Genomic DNA, 22,705 nt, shown 5'->3' with positions numbered 1-22,705 from the left:
CTTTGAGAAAGGCACCATGTGGAAGTGAAATACACTAGCAAAACGTTGTCGTGTGTAGAGGTCTGGGAGACCCTTCTTTGTTTTGTTTTAGGCTCCTCCAGTTTAATAAAATGTCCACATGCTAAATTCTAACAGCAGCAACGTGAAGCACAGCTGTTTGTTGTTCCGCTAAACGCCCCGATTACCGTTACACAGCTAGCTGTCTCACGTTTGTAGTTTAGCAAGAAGCAACCTAACAGTCCTTCTGGCACAAACACTGATTAATGTTGGCCATATCACATGGCTAGGCTTTCAAACCCGCCAGACGAAGGCTTAAAACTCACTGCCTGGAATAATTTCCCTCCGGGAACTTAGCTGTAGCGACCCAGCTAACTAACTGTCTATCTAGCGTTGGTTGACAGGTAAGCTAGCTAGCAGCCGCACAGACATTAACCTTATTCAGAGGTAGCTAGCTACGGTGATACGAGCTGGGCTCAACGACACACTGTAGTGCCAGCCAAAAAGTTAGCAAACATTCAAGGCTGTCCACACAACTGTTTTTGCCAAAACCTGTCAAGCCCAGCCCATCCCTCCTCGTTAGCACAACAACGCCATTCCCACAGCCGACGCTTTCGTAGCTATGGAGAGAACGTCGCGCCAAACACAGTCGAACAAATGTCCATTTTACGTGACCTTGCTTATAACCGAAGGTAAACGCTTATAAAACACAACCTAGCCCAATTTTCATAATGCTAGGAAGAATAACCCAAATTCGGGATGGACATAATTCATGCAACGACGTTAAACTTCAAATTATACAAGCTTCGATTATTAGGAAACACTTCCTACTGTGTCCCAGCGTAGTGTATTTGGGGGGAAGGCGACTGCAGAAAACGTCGTTAAACTTAACATGTAATTAAATTAATTGAGGCTTCCCGACATCTTTGTATGCCGAATTGACTGGTATATGCTGGCGGTTCCGTAGAGCCGCTGTGTTGTTCTTATGACAGGTGTTTACCTTATCAAATAGCCATGGCAGCTTAAAACGCTAGATGTTAACGTGTGGTCAGGAAGTCCTCCTCTTATGTGCCGGCCTAGCCTCTAAACTGACAGTTAGCTAAACTAGCGCAGCTGAGGTGGATTTAGCCCGTTGCTTTTCGGCTTACCTCTCTTGACGGCCTCGTCATACGACAGGAATCCTATCCTCGACTCTTTGGCCCCCATGGTCCCCTCATTTCATTGCGATGTGTGGGAAATAAACATCGTGCACGGAGTTGGTCGCAATTCTTTGTCGCCTTATCCGTTTATTGTGAAATGGGTTCCTGGTGGTGGTGGTGCTGTGTGTGTATGTGGTGAACGGTTGAATTGTTTTCAGCGACGCCTCCATTCTGTCACGTGATCAGACTCTACAGGTCAGTTGATCTGCTCCCCCGAAACGTTTTGTAAACACAAACCAACATGGCAGACAGAAACGTGTTATATTGACCTCGACGCCTCCATAAAGTGTTTCCCTCTTTTGCGCAAAATATAAATACGCATTCGCGTGATTGCGCGCAGTCATAGCAAGTTGCTAATATGTGTGCATGTCTGTGGAGGGCCAGTTGAAAATATATGTCGTCTATGGCATGGAAGTGCGAATAGCACCACCTTGTGGCCACTCTGCCACGTTACGCTAGCTATCATCAACCACCACAGCGACCGCCCATGGCACGTAGACCAGGAGGTACGCCACGTCGTACAGCACTTTTATGGTTTCAATATCGTTTTTTTACATTATGTATTCAGTTGCAGCTTAATTCATATGCACATAGCAACCACTTAATGTGTAATGGGCTAAGGGTGAGTATTTATTCATAAATACATATTTAAACGACAGCTTCAATATATTTAAAACTGTTTAAATTATTTCGTTAAGTCTTTTATTTTATTCCACCAAAAATGTACCACGAGGACAATAACAAGGACAACAATGAACCGCTAGATATAGACATTTAGCGAGCCTCAGTGGAACGTCTATTTTTAATTTCTTTGAAACGGTAGGCTCTTCTTAACCGGGGGCTGCTGTTAAATTTCCGCATTTCCCCCCCCGCGAGTTCGGCGACACCTGGCGCGTGCCACAGCTTCGTGCGTCACGTCGTTTGTTGGCACTGAACCATTTAAACGTCACGCCGCCATTAAACGCGCCATTAGCTGACTTCACCGGCTTGTGAACACCAAACGGGGACGCGAGCACGAATATATTAATGGCCGCTTGACCACAAATGCACTTAACGTGTGTGTGTGTTGTTTTGACAGCGAGTCGGCTTTCGAGATGTTGCATCATCTTTGTTCTGCGCATGACTGACCGGAGATGGGACTCCACGTCCTTCTGTACTGGCCGAATGTTATCGGTGAGGATCATGTGGTTGAACTTAAAGGAACTGTATTTGTGTTACATTCACTGTGGCATGAGAACTGCAAAACCACGTGGTTATAAGTACACTAAACACATATCAGCCAGACTGCTAGGATATTATAGTAGGCTATCTGATTACACCAATGTCACTTAATGATTTAAGGCAGAACATTGACGCTTTAATCATTTAAACCTGACCTTGGCTAACGTTTACCACTGAATTGAAAAGAGTCCCGTCTTCCCTCTGCTCTCATAATGACTCCTGTGTTTGTCTCTGCAGGTTACATCAGGATTGGCCTTGTGTTTGCTGCATGGGCTGCCTGTGAGATACCAGCTGTCTTTGTCTCTCTGTACTCCATCTACGCAGCACTTGATGGTACAGTACAATGAACGTTTCTTCTCAGAAAGAACCACAGGTCTAACTAATAACATTATTAATGCCTGCCAATGGGACATCCTGCATGTCTTTGGACCGTGGGAGGAAGCCGGAGAACCCGGAGAGAACCCACGCTCACGGGGGGAGAACATGCAAACTCCACACAGAAGGAACCCGAACCCGTTTAATATTATGTTGAGAAATTGTGATAGAATAGAATTAAAATATGAATCTATCAACAATTATTTTTTTAATGGCTTAGCATTGTATACATACATCATTACAAAGTACTGTTATACATGGCACTATACATTATTATTGGCCCGGTTTAATAAGGAACAGTTTCATATATGTAATCCTCCACCGGGTCTCTATAGGCCTTGGGGGTCCTTGGCCTAAACATGTTGAAGACCTCTGCTCTAGTGTCAGGCTGCCGGTATTGAGCATGCTGGCTCACTGTCACACAGGCTCGTTGGAGTTCAGTCACGTCTCCGCAGGAATCGATCACATTGGGTTATGTTTGTGTACGACTTGATTCCGACCATAGACTGTGAGAATTGGACGCAGTCATGGTGACGTCACCCGTCTGTTTGTGCGGTACGGTTTTGAAGCCATGAGTTCGACATTTTGGCGTCGGCATCTTGGAATTTTAGCAATCAGTGAAGGAAGTGACCATATTTGGACTGTGGAGGAGCGATGGGTGGATCTGATGAACACGAGCAGCAGAGCGGCACCCTTACTGGATCTGGATCCATCTGGATTCTGGTGTGAAGCTGAAATATAAAATGCCGGATACACACACACGCCACATGTATTTGCAAACGAATATAAATAAAACTGAATGTGTTTAGCCCACGGATCACATCTAACAGGACGTAACTGTTTCTGTGACTTCCTGTAAATTCTTTGAAGGCTTCTGGAAACTGTTGCCACAGTTGTTAGCCTCTGCCTCCTGCTGCCGTCACAAGATCTGGTTAAGATGTGGTTCATCCCCAATGAACCTACTGTCATGGCTTACTGGGCAAATCAGAGAGAACCATCCCTTTGTTAATATTATTGGCAACAACTGTGCTTTTCTGAGAAGTCTGCTATGAAATGGCCAATTTTGCTGCTGGTTAATGATGTTTTGCATAATATCATGAATTGCAATTGTTTTGGCCACAATAATCCATGCGTAGCTGTGATGAGAGGAAATCTAGGCTAATGTCTGTTGCATCCTATCCAACCTGATTTTAAATTCAAGGTGTTATTGATGAAATGCTGATAATGGTGCTGCGTGAGTGCAGAACGGAGTCTTCTGCATGTAGGCATAGTTGCCTCTTAGGGGGGAACTGTTGTCGAGTGCCTTCTGTCTGCAATATGTGACGGTGTGTGGTGCTTTCTTCCTGTGCAGGACTGGATGGTTGGCTGGCAAGGAGGCTGAACCAGACCTCCAGGTTTGGGGCCTGGCTGGACGTGGTGGTGGACAACCTGGGCAGAGGCATGCTGTGGAGCCTGCTGTCTGAGGTCTGATGACTGCAGAAACACACACTCTTGAATGATGAAGCTAACTTTGTTCACATCGTCACACTCGGATGTTTTACCATATTTAGAATAGTGTTTCTCTGCGTTTTATTCCAGTGGGGTTGGCTGCCGTCTGCCTTGGAGTGGTGTGTGTTTGTGTGTAACCACAGTGCCAGAGGTGACCAGTGGAAGAACAGTTTCACCACCAGCCCTCCATTCATACAGGCCGTCATGGCAAACGGTAACCCCTTCATGTTGATCTATTGTGCAGCTGGAGATGCATATTCCGTGAGTTAATTTGAACTGTGTGTGTGGTGCTGTCAGGCTTTCGGACACCTCTGGGCACATGGGTGGTGAGCGGGCTGCATTGCCTCCCCCTGTGGCTGTACGGGTGTCAGCGGGGTTTCCTCTCCCAGTATCTGCCTCCCTGGGTCCAGGCTCTGGGGACGGTGCTGCTGGCCTCGGGCCGCCTGCTGGCTCTATCAGTGGAGGTAGACAAGACCTGGAATAATCACAATCGTCATGTTGACAAAAGTTGTATTGCTGCTCATAGTTCAGGTTCTGTTGGTCTCCCTGCAGATGTGGTGTATCTGGACACACATCGAGTACCTCAACAGGGATGAACTGGAAGAGAAAAAGGATTGAAAGCGACCGAGGTTGGACTGTCCTGTCTGCGCTGGAACAATGCTGATGTTATTCCACTACCTTTTTATATGAACAATGGCCTCATGGAAGGTTCTTTGGTGTCATTACAGAAGTGACCCAACAGACTCCGCTCTCCCCCTCTTTGCCTGCTGGACTTGATAATTCCCGTGTGCTAAAGTGAGTCACACTTCCCCCTTTTTCGACCATCGCAAACCGGCTGGTGAGAGCCGGTTCTATAACTCGAAGAAGATTAGGTTCAAATAAAGTGAACATTGACTTAAAACACAGGCCCAATCCCAACGTCCCCTCTGCTGTTAACTCATGGAGTGCTTAAGGAGACTCTCGTTCATTTTGAACCCTTTATGAACACTATGTAAGTCCACATCCTAAGACTGATGCTGGTGGGTTTACATTGTAGCAGACCATCCTCATCAGATACACCATGTCACTCCCCTCTGCATCCAATACTGATGCTTCTCCTCAATATCAGGTATGTAGGTCTTTGCATGGTTATTAGTCTGTAGTAATGGTTTACACACAGAATGTATTTTGGTTTTTAATTTCATGAAATGTATATTTTTGTAACCGCATGAAGAGTGCTCTTGTTTTGTTCTGGACTTTTTAACCAACTGGTTATCCTGTTGCTATGAATGATGGCTTGCAATAAAATGAAAATGTTTGTTTATTTGTATTTACAAAAGAAAACCAAAATCATATTTAGTACCATCACCTGCTGTTGAAGGTTTGTGTTTGGCCGTGTTTCATTTCAGTTCAAGGTCCGAACACAAGAGAGAAGTGGACGTGGCTTTTGTGTAGGTTTTAATGCAGCTAACAGTGAAGCAATAACAGGACAACAGTGACACATCCCCTCATCACATCTGGTGGCAATCATCTTGACTCGTATAGAGAAACAGGGCTCACAGCTTTATTGAACACCTTTAACTTTGCCCCCCCACTGAAACTATGGTATTCCCTTTCAGATATCAGTAGATCACAATGAAGGCCAGTCAAACCACATCTCTTTACATCCTATCAGCTCTGGGTTATCAGCATTATTGATGTAACTTAACAGGTCAGCTTTGTTTCAAAATCAGTGAAAAAGAGCCTTTTTTTCTCTCAAACATTCACGCTCAGTACAGAGAAAAACTCGAACATCCAACACAGTAGCCCTAAGAGACCAGGATGCCGACATGTGACCTTTGATTAAAAGCAATCAGTGTAGCTGGAGGAGAGAACAAAATATCATATCTAACAATGTAGGAGTATCTGAGGGTTTCCATTATATTTTTGTACATATTTACTTTTTTAGGAAATGAAGATGTGTCGACCATTTGTCGCAATTCCACTGCAATATACCGTTTTCTGCAAATCCCGAAGTCTTATCTCTTATCTGCATTTGGAAATAACAACATTCATTTCCATCCCTGCCCTGGAGAAGCTTTCTCTAGAGAGGGGGGGGGGGGGCTGGGGGTGCGCTTGTTGAAGCCGAAGCACCGAGAGTGTTGCTGAGCGTCCTTAAGGGGGCTAAGGCTGGACCTCCTCAGCTAGAGCCACTCACGTCACTGCTGGAGGGGGAGACATCCGACAGCACTGAAGCAACAGCAAGGCAAAGCTTTTGTCTTCATTCACTTAAAAAAAGGAAACAGCGGGCTACGTATAGAAGGCATCCCATTTTCAGTAATGTTGCAGATTAATGCCTAAATTCACTTTAAATGCTGGACTTCATTTCCCATCTGGGAGCAAATCTCATCAGTTTTTTCTCTACAGAGCTACGAACGTCCTGCTGCAACGCTTCATTGTGCACTTAATGGGTCAGTTTCAGCCAAAGTGCAGATAGTCGTGCAGATAGTTTTGGTTCAATGAGAAAGTTTTCCTCTGACTACTTTTTCAGTTCTAGTGGAATTCAGAACTATTCAATCCAAACTATCTGCAAGGACATAAAACCATAATGACCCAACCCGTGGGTCTGAGCCCCAGTAGGGGGCGCACATTGATTACCAAGGTCGGAAAAAGGGCTCCATCTCTGCAAGCCCGAACACCTCTACGTAGAACTGATCACAGCTTGTTCCCTGTGAGGGGCTGCAAAGTAGAAACGTAGGATTAATAAGCAGAGCTAGACTAAGAGACCGATGCAGATACAAGGAAATGTCAGCAGAGAGGTCATGTAGACGAGTTGATTTTTATACTGTAAATTGCCTACTTATACTTCTATCTTGGTCCAAATCTGGTGTTCAATTTGGTTAATTCTGGAACACTGGTTTACATTGTGTAAACAGACTGGACGTCCAATATTAAGGTTTTTTTAAACTCTCTTTAAATGTCAATATTGTTCCAGCCGTATGTCTTCCATTTGGTTCGTTTATAGTCAAAAGGGAACCTCTGCACTAGAGGCAAGTGATAAGCTTTTTTTGGTAAGTAGAGAAAAGGCGCTGTATGTAGACATGCACCCGTCTGTGAAGCATCTTTTGCTTGTCAAAATGGACATATCCACATATAATAGCATCATGTCACTGTTGTGTCGAGGGTTTTTTCCCCCCATTGGTCAGAATTGAAGACCAGCACCCTCATACATGGGAGTTTAGCTCTATGGTGAAACAACTGATGGGATTTGGGACATAAACAGTCTGTGGTGGAGGCTGACGGAGAAACATGGTCCAGTAACCAAATACCTGGAACTTTTCATTCATGGGATATGTGAACAGGACGGAGTGGAGAGGAAAGGCCAGATGCACAGGTCAACAGGCCGGCAGCACACGCAGTCACACTTCACACACAAAAATGCAATATTGGTCCCCATTGTAGTGCCCCTACGGGTGTAATAGTTTATTTAGCACTTGGAAGTAACTCATGGGTCCGTCTACAGACAGATAACTGCAAGCTGGTGTAAGGCAGGTAAACATCGGTGGAGCGCGAGGGCATCCACACTTCTATCTGTGTACTCTGACACACTCATACACACCCACTCATGAAGCCACGCCTTGACAAGAACACATAAAGGGAGGCTCGTGAGCCTCTGTACATGTAGCATCTTCCTCTTTTCACTCCTGTCCAAGTCCCTTGGTTTAAACTAACGCTTTGAGCCGTTTCCTCACAATTCATGGCTCACCGAGTAAGAAAAGCGTAGAACATAAAACTAATGCACATTATTGTTGGCATTTCAATTATTGTCAGTAGTCGTTCTATAATTGGGAGTACATTTCATGTAAACAAACTAAAGTAATTTGCCTTTTCTCAATAGAAAAAAAAAAGGTAGAAGTGATTCAAGTTAAAATATTCCTTCAGTGCAAAGCTTAAACATGAACAACTTTCTTGGTACTTTCAGGGATGTTTCCCCCAGTGTTCCCAGTAGGGTCACATCAACTATGTCACTCATCAGGGGTCGGCCCTGCTCTGAGCAACTTAGTTTCCCTATTTCAGCCCATACTTTCAATGGTACTCCTAGCATGTTCTTTATCACATAAAGCTCACTTTTCAACATATATTGGAATTAGATTCATAAAATAATTGTAAACCATTACAATGTACCCCAAATAGTTGAATTTCTCTACTACTTCACAAGGTGCTATGACAGATAAAATGTTTTAAAAAAAGGAGAGCACCTAATCCACTCAAAACGGTCACCAAAGAGAGAAAATACCTCCAGTTATGCTGCTCACATGGTTTTGGTACAAATGAGCTTATAGTTGTTTCTGTCATGAACATAGTTGACGGAACTACTTTTTGTCACTCAAATTAATTTAAAATGTGTATTTTGTATTTTTAAACAAACGACAAAGAGATCATTCGAACCGATAAGTTTAAATACCGTAGATGACCATTTAGTAGCCCGGGCGTTTAATATGCTAAATGAGGTCGGACCCCCGGCGGCTATTAGAGCACAGGCGCGTATTTGCAACAGGCTACAATTTATTTTTGCAATGAGCAGCACCAGACCATCATGCAAAGAACAAGGAGCTCACCATAGCACCACTGGAACAAAACTACTTTTTCCCCCGACGCATCTTTATTGACATCAGACAATAAATACAAAGACAGTTTGTCTGTGTTACCGCGACACAGGGAGCTGATCAGAGCAGTGTTATGAATGATAACGGAAGGGGGGGTCGATCGCGGTAATTTCAACACTGTACATTAGCGCATTTATCTATATCCCTATATCCCTCAGTCTAGCGCGCCTGTGTTTGTGTGTCTGTGTGTGTGTGTGTGTGTGTGTGTGTGTGTGCGCGCGCCTGCATGCGAGAGAGAGAGAGAGCGCGAGAGGAGGGGCTGACTGACAGAAGAGGTGAGAGCCGGTGAAGTGCTGTTAAAAAAAAACTTTTGTTTTCTGTGCAAGACTATGGTAAACACTTAATCGCCCGGGCGTTTAATTGAACCGGCGTTTATTATGCCAAATGAGGTCGGACCCCCGGCGGCTATTAGAGCACAGGCGCGTATTTGCACGCGGGCGATTATTTGGTCATCTACGGTACTTATTTTGAGGCCAAGCTAATTCAGCAAAACTGAATTTCGGAACATCATAACAATTTCATGATGATGAACAAAGTATTTCTCTGATTTTGGAGCCGTCCTTTAATCTGTGAAACATTTTTTGTGACAAAAATAGTTAGAAAAGGTCATGTGAAATGTACCCCCAATTAGAGAATGGCTCAGTGCTAAAGCTGGAAAAGACATCAAATCTATTGAAAACAGGAGGTGTGAAGCCGGTATTGTTTGTAACAATAAACACAATCCACTGGCTGTATTCTTTCTCCAACAAGCAGTTGAAAACAGGAGTTCTCTTAGGGTCCACTTTCATTTCTTTGCAAAGAAAAAAAAAAAAAGAGTGTACAATCTGATGCATTATTTTACTGTACAAGTGTCAAAAATATCCAACATTTTCCATCTCTGATCCACCAAGTGACGATGTCGATGGATGTGGGTTAAAACCAGTTTTTCACAGATGTATGTGGGGTCCAGATACTGTCGCGTATGTAGCCCTGGAGAACAGGATTTGGATCTGCGATGCGTCTCACGGCATTCAGAGCTACGCGGGTTCAAATACAAAAAAGGAAAAAAAAAGAAAAAACTCCTTCAATTCCAAACTGAAAAGAAAAAGTTGAGCGAGAACATTTGTCATCCTTACAGGATGGTTGAGGGTTTTATTTGTTGTTGTTTTTTTACCTTCCCCCTTCAGCCGTGTGGCCTCTCTCTAGGAGAGATGCAACAGTCTGCTCTGCGGGGTCGAATCTCGGTGGTGTGTGAATGTCGATGAGGTTTCATTATGGTGTCTTCTCTACTTCTTTTTTTGTGTGTGTATGCCTGTGTGTGTACTGGCATCTGCAGAGAATAAAAAAGCCAACTGACTTGCCGTGGATGCTTGGAAATACGGTGCATTACTAATTGACTGTGTGCAACTGAAGCATCACATTTGGGCTTAGTATGTGTCCTCACCAGGCTGACGCCCACGTGTCCTTTTTTCCCCCCTCTCTTCCCTCATAAAATCAGCCGAGACAGGGGCGGGTGGGGCCCAGGCTCTGAGCCAATAGGAAAGCTTGTACCACCTCCTGGGTCTGCTGGGGTGTAGTGTTGACGTCCTCCAGGGCATCTGCTACGGCAAACTGCCGGTCCCTCAGCCGGTTCCAGTTGGACAGTACGTTGTGGTATTCAAACACCTTCTCGTAGTTTCCCACCGAGTTGTAGAGTTTGATGAGGCCTCGGTAGTCGTACTCCAGCCCGCTGTAACCCTCTCCAAACAGCTTCTTACCTGTGGGCACAAAAGAGAAAATCGTCAGTGATGAAAAAAAAACATGAAAACTAGATGGATAAAACCCTTCAAAATGTGGCGGCAAAGCTCATTGAGTCAATGGAGCACCGGAGTAAAAGGAAAGTGACCCTGTATGTCACGACAATTTACATTTTTTTTCCTAAAGCAATATCAACCAAAAATGTCATCCCAACTATAAACTAGAAGCTTTTTAAGTCAACAAAAGATGGAAACTTTGGATGGATGGAGCTCAGCTGCCTGTTACACTATAGAGACGCCCTCTGGTGGCATCTGCTGGTCACTACAGTACATCACAGCAATACAGCATCATAGAAAGAGCATTGTCTGGAGTTATGATGGTACTCAGAATCATGCCGTCAGGATTTCTAAGTACAGTGGTATACAGTGCTACCGCCTAGGCCTGGAGAATGGCTGGGTTCAGTTTACAGGAACGGATCAAAGCATGTTACTAACCCGCTTAATTTTATTCAGCAGTTAACTTTCTATAACATGATCCTGGTATGGAAACAAAGTATTCCATTTACAATAAAGTCAGTGAAATGAACTGCAGTAACACCCAGCATGAGTGATGTCTGACCGATAGCGATGGAGCGCAGGTAGAGCCTCTCTGCATCTTCATACTGATTCATGTCGTAGTTGTAGAGGGAGGCCAGGTGACCCACAGACAGAGCCACCTCGTAGTCCTCATGGCCCAGAAGCTGCTCCTTGATCTGGATGGCTTTGATGTGCATCTCCTCTGCCTCCTGGTTACACACACAAAAAACAATAGAGATATGGATCACACATCAAGGCAAAAATACACAAAGCAGAAAAACATTATATTAAGATGTCGTTTCTTGTGCTTTTCCAACATGGACACATTTGGCAGAGTCAAAAAAACAATACCCATATGACAACTGAAACAGGTTTATTGCTTTATTATTCCTCCTGGTCATAATGACCCTCACACATTCTCAATGAAAATGATGGGGGGTGAAATTCACAGTCCTCCATGTTATTTGAAGCTAATAGTCAGCCATTCAAATTAGTCAAATCAAGTTCTTTATTGTGAAAAACAAAATACAACCTACGTTTACTCGGTACTATACTATATATGAAGCTTATGTTTGCTCTGGCAGATGCATCTGGTCATCCTCTGCATTGGACAGCTTTCCACTGGCCGTTTATCTCGTTATCAAGATGGCTGCAGCTCATCCGGAACGTTCTATATCACGTTAATTATATATTTAAGTGCATGATATATTTGCACTAAAAGAAGAACAGCTAGCAAGCCCTGCTTTACTGGACATATACGCACCTTACTGTTGTTTAAGACAATATGAACCTATCCTTTAACCAGTGATCAATTATAAGGCTGATCTCTCTACATGTACACCCAGGCAGTGATCATTAACAAACTGTTCATTTGGGTAGGTGGTGGCTAAGATATTGGGCAATCGCATCTATCGTAGCCCACTTTACCCACCCAGTGGAGCATTACGATCACAGCACAAGCCTCTTCTGAGGATTTGAACACCATAAAAACTTGTGATAGCAAGGTGCTTTCCTATGCTGTGCCAAGAGTGTGCATTAAGTTGGTAAATCTGACCCATTTAGGGGCTGGCTTCACAGGATAATTGACAGGGTAGGGCGACAACTCTTCACAAATACAGTCTGCGGGAGGGGGGAGCGGGGTTCGTTGTTGAAGAAAGCTGGCTCTATACAGGTCACCTGGCTCCAGATCAGCAAATAGCAACAGGTACCTGCAACTGCTGGGTTTCAACCACTAGAGGGTAGCCACTATGCATATTAATAACGCAATATGTAAAATTCTAATAATTCGCATTTAAATGTCAAGAATAGGACCTGATTCCATTTACATTGGTTTAGTCAGCTGGAAAAATAGTGGGTTGACTGACAGACAGACAGACACAGACCAAGAGACAGACAGACAGACAGACAGAGACAGACAGACAGACACAGACAGACACACACCTTGAACTTCCTCATGGACTGGTAGAGTCGTCCTAGGTTGCCGTAGTGTTTGGCTGTCTGGACGTTGAACTCTCCGAAGGCCTTCTTAGCCAGCTGCAGTGAGGAGAGGTGAAGGTCATGAGCCTCTTGAAGAAGGCGCTCTTCTGTCTCCTTGTTGTGGCAGTCAATGGCAATTTCCTCCAGAATCAGAGCTGAGGAAAATAAAGGATAATGAAGCACAAACTGTTATACTTCTTCCCAGGATTTTACAGTGCCTTGCTAAAAAGGACTCATGTTGTTGTTTTTTGTTAAAGTGAACTGATGAATTACATTAACTTAAAGAATGTAGAAATACTATCAAGCAATTGTTAAGGTATTAATATTAAATGCAAAAATACTGCGAGATATTGAGATGACAGTTATAGTCAGCAATGAAACATATTCGATGGCTAACTCATGGCCACCTTACTGCTTATTTACTGTTAAACATGCATCTTACTGAAAACTCATTCCTTTGAGGAAAAAAATGTAAAAGAAAGAATGGCATTCAGTACAGTCCTACATCAAACATAAAGTCAGCAGTGACAGCTGTTGTTGCCATGTTATTATGTGAGCATATATTCTTATGCTAAATGCAGTTTTCTAAACAGCATTTGTCATTGCTTTGTGTTATTATTTTCCAATACATAATACATTTACACTTCAATAAAGCAAGCATATTTGCCCACTCCCATGTTTATTACAGTATTAAATATTACGTACATTTTGAACAGATAAAGAATGCGTGAATAATTCATGATTAACTACGGACAATCATGAGATTAATCTTGATTAAATATGTCAATAAATCGACTGATGGAATTTTCCTTTGGGACATTCGATCCTCCTCGTTTTAATATAGATGGCTGCCTGATATTCCCCACTGAACCCTCCACACAGTTGGCAAAAGCCCAGCAACTCCAGGAAACTTGCCTTACCTTTGACTCTCTTGGAGGAGGCCAGCAGCAGATGGTCCTCAGGCAGAATATGAGTTATGATGTCTATGGCACGTTCTGCATGGAATCTGAGGGACAAACACAGCAGATGAACACAAAATGTCATGGAAACTGTATTCTATCCCGGGTAAACACTTCCAGGAAAGTCAAGTGTTTCCCATGGGGAAAGTTGAATCTCACATCAGGGTTAGAGCGGTCAAAGCATTACCCAAGTTTCAATCCGGGGCTTTGTATGGATCAGTTCAAAACACAGACGAAGAAACACTCTTGTCATTATTTATCCCTGTGTCTAAAATGATTGATGCTATTTGACATATGGAATGGAACATGAAGCATGCAGTTACATAACATAAACCTCAGTACAGTGAGTAACAGAACAGACAACATGTTCTTGTGCTTCATCTACAAGGGAGCCCATGTCTAATGGAATTAGCTGGCTGGTCTAGAAACAGTCCCGGGTTTGTAAGATTCAGTGTACTCACAGTGCGTTGTCAAACTTCCCGGAGCTATACTGGTGCACATATGAGGAGTAGGCCAGGTCTTCGTGGGCTGTGGCAACGTGGATGTTCTTCCCCCCAAACACAGACTGTCGAATGTCCAGCGCTGTCTGGAATTTACAGAAAGAAAGGACTATTAATGACTATTAATGAAAATGAGGCTAGAAACATACATTTCTGTTGCCAATCACTCTACTTACCTGGTAAATAGCAACTGATTGGCATATGTTGTCTACATTTAATAAGTAAAATCCGTAATCTAACAGCGTGTCGGAGTACTTGGGATGCTTGTGTCCAAAATGTTCTCTGTAAGACATACAAACCTTGAATCAGAAGTCATGTTAACAAAAGAAATCAGACTAATGTTGAGTCTTCACGAGACACAGCAGGTCACCTTGCTAGAAACACTGCATGTTTGATCAGCTGCTCTGCTTTTCTGAACTCTCTCTTCACCACACAGGCCTGCAGCACAAAGACAAGTCAAACTTCACACATTCATGTCTGATTGAAGGATTTCTTTCAAGGCACGGCACATTCTGCAAAGACACCGTACCCCAACAATAACTCAATCATATCTGGTAATAAGAACAAACATAGCTGACCTTGGAGGCTTGCCGGAGGACATCAACCACTACTTTGACAGGCAGCCCTGGAGTAATTTCCTTCATAGCCTCTATACACCACCGGTATGCCTGGTAAATGCAGGGAAAAGATATGGGTCCCAAACTAATTATATATATATAAAATATAAAAATAAATGAGCTGGTGGTCAGACATACCTCATCATAGTGGCTTTTGGCAAAGAGCAAGGCACAAAGCTCGCCATACAGCGCTGCCTTGTTGGCCTGGTGGCCATGTTTGGCTAGTTTGTCCATGTACGACTGAGCAAGCTTGAAGGTCTCCTCCCCCAGGTGGTACTTACAGTTACCATTGCGGACATGAAGTAGTCTGTGCACAACACAGAGGAAAATGTATCTCAGGTGTGTCTATCCAATTTATTTACTGGATGTTGACATACATTCAGACCAAACATTTTTCAGAAGCCATTTAACACATAAATACATACACTGTCATATTTACAGCGCTATCAAAACCGAGGTAGCAAAGCAGCAGTACCAGGCATTATGGATTCTCAAGACCTACAGTTTTACCTAATTACCTAAGGCAATTTATATAAACAAAGGTTGGGGGAAAAAAAAAATATATATATATATTTTTTTTTGATAATCAAAACTGTCATTACCTAAAGCTGGGGGAGGCAGCTTTGGAGAAACCAGAAGGGTAAGCCAGACTTGGAAAGTAATCAACCATAAAAATCCCAGTCCCTCCAAAGCCACACCCCCCAAAACACTAATATCCACTGTCTGACTATTGTTGTAGGACGAGTCCACGAGAGAGCACAACATACTGTTGCCATACCTCACGTCTCACTCATGTGTAAGAAAACACGTAAAACCATCATGACGAACATAAGTAACAAACATGTCTATTGTTAGTCCTCACAGCTATCTAGCTAGCCTGTTTTGGGACATTTTTGTCTGCCCAGTCATGTGCAATGTGTGTACTTGCAGAGAGCGTGCAGGTAGGAAGGCTGTGCAATAATAGGAATAACTTCTGGGGCTGAATGAAATGATTGGACTGTTTTTTTCCCAGATAATTCAACTGATTGCTGTCAGGATGTTCTTCCATGTAAAACAATACTGTGGAAGTGGGAGGAAAAATGTCCGCTGTAGGAGCTGCTTGATGCCACCTTTTAAAATATCACATATTTCCAACTATTTCATGAGTGAGGAGGCAAATCATTCTTGATATTACTTCTGTATTATTGAGTGGGTTTACGGACATGCAAACAAGACCATTTTAACACAAACGGACTATGGAAGCCATTCTGTCATTTCTGGTAACAAACACCTGATGCCTTTCTTTGCCAAAAAAAAAAAAGAGAGTAGCAACTGCTTTTACAATGGTTATGCTTGCACCACTGAATAGGACCAACATGAAGGCGACATTGCAAAAGTAAACTAATAAACACATTTGACACTAAAGGTCTAGGGTTAAAGAATTCTTGGTGAATATAACCACACACTGAATGTGCACAGATTTCCAGACCGACCTGACACAGCATTCAACAGCCCGGTAGCAGTGCAGGACCTCACTGTGGAGCGTGCACAGCTGCAGGCACGACAGAAACACCTTCTCTGCATCTCCATACCAGCCTGCATCCGACAAGAAGCCACCTGGAGAGAGAGACAGCAGATTAACCCAACTACCTCCAAATCAGAGGGGAGACAGTTTCAGTATCACTGGTGCCCAAGTTAAAATATATTATCTATATTACATGTGTTCTGTGTGCTCCAAAAAAAAGAAAGAGAAAGGAACCATTATATGTGGAAACACACATCTTATGGTATCTCACAGAAACTCATCTCATGTTGCAAAGATGTGAATAGACGTGAATTTGACGTCATGATTATGCAAAATTGTCCTCATTAGTGCAAGTTGAAATGTTTACCAGTTTTCTGTGTGAGTATTGCACCACGCTAACATAATAGTGCATCCATAGTAGTAGTAGTAATAATAATAATAATAATTATAATACTAAATGTGTCATATTTAGATATATTTTAAGTTGGCCTGCTGGCAATGATTGGGTCCATCTCTGCTCCCTGAGGTATTTTTCACATGTACTAAACCTATGACTCATTCATCAGTGGGAAGAATAATTGGCCTCTACAGATGCACTGATGGAAAAAACTAGTGATGGACGCATGACACTGATTGGCCGGTCACCAATCATGGCCGATAAGCTGACATCCTGTAGCCAATTGATGTAGCCTATGCTTGTTCACTCACTACTAGAGATAGTCTGGAGAAACAAATACAGACAGAGCGTGAACCCCTTTTTCCCCTGCCCCACCATTTACCCAACACAAAGCCGAACTGGATGGCCTTTTCTTTGACATGGGCGTCAGACTCTGCGATGTAGGAGCAGCGGCGGCTGAAGGAGTTTGCCAGGACTGAGGCCACTTTCACACCGTGGTCCATTAGGGCTTGAAAGCAGTGGTGCAGGAGGTGTCTGCAGTGGGTAGAACCAAGGGATTGACCATGTCAGTGGAAGGCATCGCTTTAAGGTCATCATTAACATACTGTTGCTTGTTACATTTAAGCCTTTAATTATAAAAAAGAAAAATCAGTAGTCTTAACAATCATCACATATAGATATATATAAAAATGCTGATGACAATTGCTACTATTTTCATAAAGCCCATCAATGAACGTTGAAAGCAAGAATACACACAATAGATAATAGAATATACATGAACATAAATGGTACTTATTTGTGCACAGGGTGTTTAATTTGCCAATCTTTTATGACAGCTAGGCATGGAGCGATGTCATGTCATGATTTTCCTGCCAAAATCATTGTGATTCATGACATTATTGGGACATTATCCCAATAAACAAAATGTTTAAAAAAATTACAATGGCACTAAAATATACTATCACTTTATTTTGTGAAGAAACACATTTTTTAATGTACTTTTAATCAGCCTCCATTTGTCACTTCTCACCATGACCAACTTATTATTAGTGTTTTTTCTTGCAATCCCTGATAAACTCCTATATTGTCCCATCTCTAATCACAGCGTTACATTCTTCAGTGAGAAATCCTTTATCCTCAAGTGAAGTTTGAATGGCATCAGAGTATGGTATGGAAATGTTTTTTTAAACTAATGAAATTAAATTCAACTCGGGTCTCAGCAGGAGGAGGGACACACAGAGCACAGGCAACGTGTACTTCAGAGTAGGTCAAAACAGTACAGAGTGTTGGAATGGGATGATTAGAACATAATAAGAAAGCCAACTTGGCCAAAAGTCCAGTTCTGCACAATAATATCCAATACTGTCCAATTCTTCCAAAAGAAAATAATGATTTACTATTACGACTTGAAAAATCTGATTAGCTCGCTATCAGGTTAGAGAAGTGAAAATAGAGCCTGATTTAAAAAAAAAAAACAGGATACAAAAATACAGTATTTATTTATTAATGCAGCGAGACCATATGATTGATGATAATCTTATTTAAGATGTTTTAATTGGTCTCTAAAAAGGATGTTCTTATGTGTGACACAATAAAAACATTTTCTTAACCAAATGTAAAGCGACTCCAGTATGTTTAGTGCCATTTTGACGTTGATGAATATTGGGATAATGAATCACAATTATTTTGGCAGAATAATTGTGACATAAAATGATCATATCGCCTCATGCCTACTAGGTATCCAATCATCAATTTTATGGGTGCTCCGATTGATTGGCCACCAACCGTGATTCGGCGATAGTCTAAATAGTTTGATCGGTGGCCTCTATAAAGGCTGATCAATGAAGTTCATCCAATGACTCGATTCTGAATTTTTTTTGGGTTATGATATCCATGTATATGCTTTCTTGACTGCTTTTTGATTCGCTCTTAGAGCAACACAGCTACACACATGCACAGACACAGACACACAGAGAGCAGAATCGCTTGTTGGCGATGGTTGGAGCATATTACTTAATTATTTAAGTGATATGCTGACTTTCTTCTCAATTAATTATTTAGTCTATAAAATGTATTAAAATTCACAGTCCAAGGAAATGTCTTCAAATGTCTTGTTTTGTCCAAAACCCAAATATAGTCAGCTTAATATCATATAATACGAGAAAAAGCACCAAATCCTGACATTTCTGAAGCTGAAGAGAGGGAAACATTTTGCAGTTTTTATTAATAAAAATACCAAAATGAAGATTTGATTATTAGTGATCAGTTGACTAATTGTTGCAGCTTTATAATATACTACTATCAGAGTTGCTTCGTTCGATTTGATTGGTATAAGTGGTTTTGGTAAGGTCCACACATGAGGTAAACCATATCTACTCAACACATACAGCAAAAACTGCTCTGATAACTATCTGTGTGAGGGCCGAGTCCATGGAGAGGGATCATTGTGAATGGTGTGAGCTTTCAGGCCCGTTAGATTCTTACCTTTTGTCTGAAGCCCGTAGTACTTTAGCAAACACCTCCAGCTCACAGAACTCTCCTCCCAGCTGGCAGAGCCGGCCCTGCTGGTAAAGCTGAGAGACACAGAGACGGAGACTCAATGACAACGATACAGGTGTCAACTCTTCCTTTAGGAGCACAATGACGAGTCTAGAGTTAATAACTGATCGGATCAATAACATGTACAGAGCATCTTAGCGAAGAAGTACAGAGCCCACTCTGTAACTCAGGCGTGCAAATTCATCAGGGTGAAACAAAAGTGACAAAGCAGAAACCCCAACCAGTTGGGCCACTTTCATATTAACATGTTTGACTTCACAGGCTCTTATTCCAACTGCAAAATGTCAATCTTCACTAATATGCCGGTAGGCTCAAGGAGAGAAAAGACACATTCCTGCTGCTGGGGAATGAGGCAGCGTTGTTTTCGTTCTAAACTTAAGGAACAATTCAAACAATTACACTGTACAAACACTTTCCCAAAAGGCAACAGGTCGCAATATGCTATAAAACAGCAAGGAATCACTACAAAAATACTATATAGAATAATAAAAAAATCAATCTTTTGCATTAGAAGGAGAGTTTCAATGATTCCATGTCTTGTACACAACTCGCTCTCTCCATTGCTGTTGTAGCTCAGCGGGAACCCAGCTCCACCATTTTTATTTGCACTTGTCATATCTCATAAGCTAATCCACTTGTTGTGCTCACCTCAGTTAGCGGCACATGAGGAGAAAGCACGCTTGTGAATTTTGGTTCTGCATTACATAGGTCAATCTTTTTTGCTAGCGGTAAATATAAGAAGATTATGACAAAAAAAATAATCCATAAACTGTCTGTAGATGGAGCTGTCAAATCTGAACGCATCACATCGCGTTCAGAAGTTTGCATGCTTGGTAACCACAATGGCTGACGGTCTGCCCTACTTTTCATCCTAATCTCTATTATGGGTGTGGTTCAAGTGATGCTTTAGAAAAGGCTGTCTGCTCTGCAGGAGTTTAAACAAAAAAATTGCTGATGTCTAGCCCGTCAACAAAATGCACTGGAAGTTGTTATATTCAGAGTTTCAGTGGCGGGGTCTGTAGGGGACACTGTCAGCTTCAGCTCTGTCTCTTCCATGGCAGTCATTGGGTTAGCTGTCACTTAATGGATTGGTTGGATATTTTAATAATAAATGACTAAATAATAAAACACGAAATAAAATAACGTAAAATATTTTCCAAAAGAAGAAAAGTTATTTCAGCCTCCTTTTTTAATCTGTTTATTGCAATTAAATCACAAAAAAATAGTTTATTTGGGGTTCATACAGCTGCAGAAAACAAGCAGGCATGCGTCTTGCTAGATACGGTGACAGATTGGTCAAATTCTCCGAGCACCTCTGGATGATGTCATGAACTCAGACAGGATGCAATAGTAGTTATTTCAGACATGGTTGAGGAAACCTCGTTTGTGTCTACATGGAGGGAAAGCTGAATTTATATTTTGAGTTTCGCTGAAGTTTTATTACCCGACATCGAGTCCTGGCCTTGGAATGTAATGTTGTTTTGGTCACTACATTCTTTGCAGAGAATTACTTGGTGGTTTTGATCAGAGCAAGGACACAAAGTTACTGTCCTCTGTGTGTCCTACAAATTTGGACATAATAGCACTCTGGAGGGCACATTTTCCATTTTCATCATCATCAGTGCTTTCACTGGGCTTGCACCCAGTGGTATGTCACACTGGTACTTTGGATTTCCATATTGGTTTTCATTGAATACTTTCAGTCAACTGTTGGAAAAAAATATGTTTTTGTTTTAGCTGTTGCTACCTAAATCCTAAAAAAGTTGATGAACTTTAGCTCATAAAGATAGTTGATGTAACAATAAAATAAGTGTGTTTTGGTGTCTAGTTAGGGAGGAATGTCTGTTTAACCTCAGCTCCAAGTACATCATAAAGAAGCATATATGTGACCATATGAGCCTGTTTGCCTCCTTTTTTGAAGGAACCCATATAGAGGAATGCCATACCTGAAGAGCAAGCAACTATTTGACATCTAATGTGTTATTTAATGAAATGTTGCAGTTATGCTGTTTTCGAAGTTACAATGTTTGACTATGAAGGTATTTTGTGTCCCTTTGGCAGTAAATTGACAGCTGACAGCTCGAAAACGACCCGACGTGTTGTAACAAGTACGTTTGCCCGTTTAAGAGCTATTTTTTAAAAAAATGGATCAAAATAGATTAATAACAACAACCCCCACCCAAAATACTGTTAGTATAAATGAAAGTATTGCCACTATTCACATAACAGTTACACGGTCACTGCTGTAATAAGCTAATAAGTATAAGATCAATGTCGTTTATGGCTTCATTGTCAACAAACGGTCATTAACGTCACACAGAAATACAGACTAGTTATCCTGAATTTAAGGAAGATTGAAGGCGGTGTGAGCTAACAGTTGGTTAGCTGGACCCCCCCGGCCCGAAAAAGAAAACAGTTTTTCGAGAGTTAGCTCAACGTTATCGTCAATTTAGCTAACGGTAACGTTAGCACTTAGCGGCTGGTTACACAAACTGGCAGTCTCGTGACTGTCAGTAAAACCTCGACCTCTCGGCTTAATCTTACCTTATAATACACATCGAACTGTATGTTTTCCGGGAGCGACCGTATGTCCCTTCTCGATCGGCTGTAGTTGTCCACCACCGCCGAGATAGCGGTGTTGTACAGTGTTTCTGGGATCCATTCGAGCTCCACCGCAGCCATGTTGTTTTCCCTCTCCAAAAAAACCCAGCAGCTACAGCCCTCCCCAACCCGCCCTACATTCGCTACCTTACTGCGATGAAAGCACTTCCACCGCGAGTCCTCATAAAACATCCGCTTCAGAGGGAGGCTACAGATAATTGTACTCCCGACAACGTACCCCTGCAGCGCTAACCCGCTGTTTAATGTTCATCTTTCTCCTCCCTCTCCAGACCGAGGGACCAACACAGCAGTTCCGTGCCCCCGTCCCGACGCACACGATCCACTGGCGTTGACGCAGTGACGTAATCGTGCAGTCGATTAAAAAGGAAAAAAAAGCCTTTCATACTAAAAGTCATGTTTTATACCCTTTGACAGGATCAAGAATGATGACACATATATAAGCACACACATCACAAGTCTTCCTTTGTATTTTATCATGAATGTATATTAAACTGTCCACTTCAATAACCATTTATACCATTTTATTTAGCTCATGTGTATGTAAACATCCTCAGATTAAAGCTGAATCAATTGCTCTGTGTGTGTGTTTTTAGAACTGTTGAGAGGCATATTTCTGTGTATTTCTGCTACTTCAGTATGTCAGTGATATCACTCATAAACACTGTTTCAAACAGTATCCTGTTTTTACACATACGCTTACCAGGGGTTGCATAGCCGTGACCCCATACGTTGATGGGGCATTTTATAGAAGTCAATACATCAATACATCAACCCCCCCCCCCCCCCCCCCCCCCCCCCCTTGCTTCACTTTTCTCTTGTCACCCCCTACATTTGTCTTCTACATATAGGTCTAGAAGGAATTTGATATCTTCTCA

General features: G+C 42.3%; 3 protein-coding genes across 8 annotated transcripts in view; 1 reads left to right on the top strand and 2 right to left on the bottom strand.

Annotated features, from left to right (window-relative positions):
• usp32 (ubiquitin specific peptidase 32) overlaps positions 1 to 1,315 on the bottom strand; it is a 48,760-nt gene extending 47,445 nt beyond the window's left edge. For all 6 annotated transcript variants that reach the window (XM_084018626.1, XM_084018628.1, XM_084018625.1 and 3 more), the window contains exon 1: positions 1,146 to 1,315. In XM_084018626.1, the coding sequence (XP_083874752.1) occupies positions 1,146 to 1,203 (58 nt within the window). In that variant the 5' untranslated portion in view covers positions 1,204 to 1,315. The remainder of the gene's footprint in view (positions 1 to 1,145) is intronic.
• Positions 1,316 to 1,671: 356 nt separating this feature from the next.
• Positions 1,672 to 5,576, top strand: LOC311019659 (CDP-diacylglycerol--glycerol-3-phosphate 3-phosphatidyltransferase). Its single transcript, XM_084019255.1, has 7 exons — positions 1,672 to 1,818; positions 2,275 to 2,369; positions 2,655 to 2,750; positions 4,144 to 4,256; positions 4,371 to 4,494; positions 4,578 to 4,744; positions 4,833 to 5,576. The coding sequence occupies exons 2-7, from the start codon at positions 2,330 to 2,332 to the stop codon at positions 4,896 to 4,898; spliced, it is 606 nt and encodes a 201-aa protein (XP_083875381.1). The 5' UTR covers positions 1,672 to 1,818; positions 2,275 to 2,329; the 3' UTR covers positions 4,899 to 5,576.
• Positions 5,577 to 7,694: 2,118 nt separating this feature from the next.
• Positions 7,695 to 21,928, bottom strand: appbp2 (amyloid beta precursor protein (cytoplasmic tail) binding protein 2). The gene is made up of 13 exons (XM_084019810.1): positions 21,753 to 21,928; positions 19,134 to 19,222; positions 17,032 to 17,183; positions 16,221 to 16,344; positions 14,887 to 15,055; positions 14,710 to 14,799; positions 14,502 to 14,569; positions 14,308 to 14,413; positions 14,093 to 14,217; positions 13,593 to 13,678; positions 12,637 to 12,827; positions 11,240 to 11,405; positions 7,695 to 10,641 (listed from the first exon to the last, which is right to left on the bottom strand). The coding sequence occupies exons 1-13, from the start codon at positions 21,888 to 21,890 to the stop codon at positions 10,379 to 10,381; spliced, it is 1,767 nt and encodes a 588-aa protein (XP_083875936.1). The 5' UTR covers positions 21,891 to 21,928; the 3' UTR covers positions 7,695 to 10,378.
• Positions 21,929 to 22,705: the final 777 nt, after the last annotated feature.

The sequence above is a fragment of the Eutrigla gurnardus genome, assembly GCF_963514095.1.
Source record: "Eutrigla gurnardus genome assembly, chromosome: 10".
Classification (NCBI taxonomy): domain Eukaryota; kingdom Metazoa; phylum Chordata; class Actinopteri; order Perciformes; family Triglidae; genus Eutrigla; species Eutrigla gurnardus.
Note: the sequence above shows the minus strand (reverse complement) of the source record. Positions and strands in the feature narration are given on the sequence as shown.